The sequence below is a fragment of the Microtus ochrogaster genome, chromosome 19, assembly GCF_000317375.1.
Source record: "Microtus ochrogaster isolate Prairie Vole_2 chromosome 19, MicOch1.0, whole genome shotgun sequence".
NCBI lineage: Eukaryota > Metazoa > Chordata > Mammalia > Rodentia > Cricetidae > Microtus > Microtus ochrogaster.
In genome coordinates, this window is record NC_022021.1 from 47,751,686 (window position 1) to 47,755,956 (window position 4,271).

The 4,271-nt window shown below is 39.6% G+C and overlaps 1 protein-coding gene across 2 annotated transcripts in view; it reads left to right on the forward strand.

Moving 5' to 3' along the window:
* The window catches only part of LOC101996519 (zinc finger protein 58-like), a 16,419-nt gene that overhangs the window by 10,818 nt on the left and 1,330 nt on the right, over positions 1–4,271 (forward strand). For both annotated transcript variants that reach the window (XM_026783842.1, XM_026783843.1), the window contains exon 4: positions 3,012–4,270. In XM_026783842.1, the coding sequence (XP_026639643.1) occupies positions 3,012–4,270 (1,259 nt within the window). The remainder of the gene's footprint in view (positions 1–3,011; position 4,271) is intronic.

Genomic DNA, 4,271 nt, shown 5'->3' on the forward strand with positions numbered 1-4,271 from the left:
GTGTAAGATGATATCTCAAAGTTGTTTTGATTTGCATTTCCCTGATCGCTAAGGAGGTTGAGCATGACCTTAAGTGTCTTTTGGCCATTTGTACTTCTTCTGTTGAGAATTCTCTGTTCAGTTCCGTGCCCCATTTTTTAATTGGGTTAATTAGCATTTTAAAGTCTAGTTTCCTGAGTTCTCTAGATGTTTCTTTTAAATGAACCCATATTTCTCATCTTCCCTCTGTCACATGGCAGTTTCTTCTTTCAACACAGTATGTTCATCTTTTTTCTCTCTCTGTGTCTGCTAGCTGTGGAGGCCCAAAAACATGAGCCTGCTTCTACCTTGTGTGAAGGTCAGAGAGTTTTAACTTGTTCAAAGTTGTTGAGAAAAGTGTGGCTACACATCCTGACCTAGGGTGTGGTTACTCGGTGTTTTTGACATTAAGATGGTCCATATAGGTAGACATACTCCAATCAATGTTCAGGATATTGAAACATTCCTTTTTTGAAATAAGAGGTTTGACCTGTGAGTGACAGCCTTCAGGATTCTTGGTCTTGGGTGATTTTACTGCCTAAACAAAAAATGCTAAAGTCTTGATGTCTCAAAGTAATGAAATAAATGACTATTCTTTTTGCCCTGTGTATCATGTTAAAGCATAAAGCAGTCCTTTGTCTTCTTCCCCTGTGGTATTGCGGAATAAAAGTGTATGGAAGATTAAGCGCAGGGTGATTTCAGTATTTACTGGAACTCCTTCCCAGTACGATCCTGTTTCTGCTTTATTATTTTCACTCATATCTTCATTCCCTTCACTTATTTTCTAATTCCTATGCCCCTACCCTAGTAAGTAGTATACTTGTCCAAGCTGGTCTCTGACAGCTGGCCACTCCTCTCACTCTCCCTTCTTCTTCCCAGTATTTTCTCTGCCCAGAAAATCTTGTCTAACCATCAGTCAAGGAGCTGGTCCAGATGTCTCTGGCGGGTGACTCAGGATGGCGGCTCTGGGTGAGCTCTCACCGTCCACCTCACCTCTCCTCAGGCTGTGTTGTATCACCTGATGTGGTGGGTCCACAGGTGGCAGACACAACTTCGTTTAAATGAGTGCCCAGAGTTCAGCCTGCTGTGCTGACTGACCCTGTGACAGATTCTTTGTCATTTATGTCTACCCCTTTGCTGAGGACCCCTTACAGAATCACGTACCGACATCGCAACTCTGGGGCAAGCTTTGCTAAGAGGAAGAATGGCAGAGCCAGAGGACAGGGCATGGCCATTTGAACTAGCATGGAATTCCCATACCAGGGGGTGGTAGGAATCGATATAAGGTTCCCCTTGGTATCCTCAACTATCAGATTGGGAGACATGGAGTACAGAGAAATTGCAAAGAGTGTCTCCATTTCTTGACAATTCTTAGAATGCGGTTTAGAACCTAAGATCCTCCTCAGTATGAGAGAATCCATCCCTATCCCCATCTTTCCAGCAGATAAGGAATGGGATTTACTGGTCTGGATTACAGACTTGAGGGAGAAAGGAGCAGCAAACAATGAACACTCCTATTCTCTATGTATCCTCATCATCTGTTGAAGCTGGAACACCATTAATCCATTACGTCTGTGTCCCATCCTACCCATCCTAGCCATAAGTGTCCTCATCTACCCTGGGTGTGTCCTGCCGTGCAGCTGAGTTTAGCTTCACTGAAGAATCACATTTCAATAACCAGATTTCTATGTTTGTTTTTGTTTTGTTTTGATGTTTTTTTTTTTTTTTTTTGCTTTTCAAGACAGAGTTTCTCTGTAGCCCCAGCAGTCCTGGAGCTGGCTTTGTAGACCAGGCTGGCACCAAACTCAAAAAGATCTTTCTGCCTCTCCTGCTGAGTGCTGGGATTAAAGGTGTGTGTCACCACTCCTGGCCCCATAACCAGTTGCTTTGAGTACATATAGTTTTTTTTTTTTTTTTCTTTTTCGAGACAGGGTTTCTCTGTGGCTTTGGAGCCTGTCCTGGAACTAGCTCTGTAGACCAGGCTGGTCTCGAACTCACAGAGATCCGCCTGCTTCTGCCTCCCGAGTGCTGGGATTAAAGGCGTGCGCCACCACCGCCCGGCCGAGTACATATAGTTTTAATATTCCATTTTAAGAAAAAAAAAGTTAAAACTTAATTTCTTTTAGTTTCTTACTTGAGGCTTCACTCTGATGACAGGTCAGAGGACTGGATAATGGGGGGTAGAAAGTTTTTCTCCATCCAATATTATGTTTGAGGTCAGCCTGGTCTTGAACGTGAGTTCTCAGAAAGCAAGGTCTACAAGGAAAAACCTTGTCTTCAAAGCAAACAAACAAAAAAAGGAAATAAGTAATTTTGTCATCTCTTTATTGACAAATATATTCTCTAAGAAAAATTTGCATGATAGACAGGAGAACCTGAAGTATTTTCTTCTTTTTTTTGTTTTGTTTTGTCATGACACAATGTTTCAGGTATATATTTTCATGTCATTCAAATAAAACGTAAAATAATGTTCTGAATTTGAACTATAAATTTCATCTTTTTGTAGACTGTCTACTTGTACAGCCCATCCTTTGTACTCCCAAAGTAAAACTATATGTGCAGGATAAAACATTTATATCAGACTCTGTCTCAAATTCACAAAGTCAAAATTAACTTTGTCTTTCTCAGACTCAGCTACTTTCTTATTTCGTGGGTATCCTGCAATATAAAATCTCTACTCATTTAATGGGTTTATTTCTGTTAGTAAAATGTCCTTGCAACTTACTTAGCTAATTAACTTTGAACTATATGTCATCATGTCTATGTTCTATTTGGATATTTCCTTATTCAAGTAGAAGTATCAATCATTTCTCCCTACAATATTTTAGCATTTTTTCTTATCTATCATTCTATTCTATAGGTTTTGAAATGACTGTATTTTTTCACTGATGCTTCAATATATATGAATAAATTGTTTCTTTTAAAAAGATAAGTATCATAAATATGAAGAATATTTCCTAACCTTTGTTCGTATCTCAACTTTTGATGAACAGGAACAAAACCCAATGATCACAGCAGTTACAACAAGGCCATTGATTGTAACTCACTACAGATTCAATGTCAGAGAATTCATACAAAGGAGAAACCCTTCAAGTGTGAAAAATGTGGTAAGGGCCTTAGTTCTTCTAAAGCACTTTCCATACACCAGAGACTTCACACTGGAGAAAAACCCTACACGTGTAAAGAATGTCACAAGGCCTTCAATACTCGCTCATCACTTTTTATACACCAGAAAGATCATACTGATGAAAAAACCTACAAGTGTGGAGACTGTGGCAGATCATTTTACTATCTTTCAATGCTGAAACAACATAAAATAATTCATGTTAAAGAGAGCCCATACAAGTGCAAAGAATGTGGCAGGTGTTTTTTCTCATTTTTATGCCTTAGACAACATCAAGCAAGACATACTGGAAAGAAAGCATACAAGTGTGAAAAGTGTGGCAAATGCTTTTCCTTCCCTTCATCCTTTCGGCGACATCAAGCAATTCATTCTGAAGACAGTCCCTATAAATGTGCAAGAAGTAGCAAAACTCTTTCCCATTTTACATTCCTTCAAGAACATCAGACAATTCATTCTGGAAAGAAATCATACAAGTGTGAGAAGTGTGGCAAATGTTTTTACTTCCCATCATCCCTTCGGCGACATAAAGCAATTCATTCTGAAGATAATCCCTACAAGTGTGAAGAGTGTGGCAAAACTCTTTCCAGTTTTAAATTCCTTCAAGAACATCAGACAATTCATACTGGAAAGAAATCATACAAGTGTGAAGTGTGTGGCAAATGTTTTTACTTCTCCTTATCCCTTCGGCGACATAAAGCAATTCATTCTGAAGACAGTCCCTTTAAGTGTGCAGAGTGTGGCAAAACATTCTCCTATTTAACATACCTTCAAGATCATCAGACAATTCATACTGGAGAGAAAGCATACAAGTGTGAAGAGTGTGGCAGATGTTTCCACTTATCTTCATCCCTTCGGCGACATCAAACAATTCACCGTGAAGACAATCCCTACAATTGTGAGGACTGTGGTAGAAGGTTTAGCTCTTCTGTATCCCTTAAACAACATCAAACAATCCATTCAGCAAAGAGTCCTTATACCAGTGTGCATTGTGGCAAATGGTCTTCCTATTCTAGGGATCTTCAGGGTCATCAAACAGTTCACACTGGAGAGAAACCCTACAAGTGTGAAGAATGTCACAAAGGCTTTCGTTGTCTCTCATCCCTTAGTAGACACAAGAGAGTTCACACTG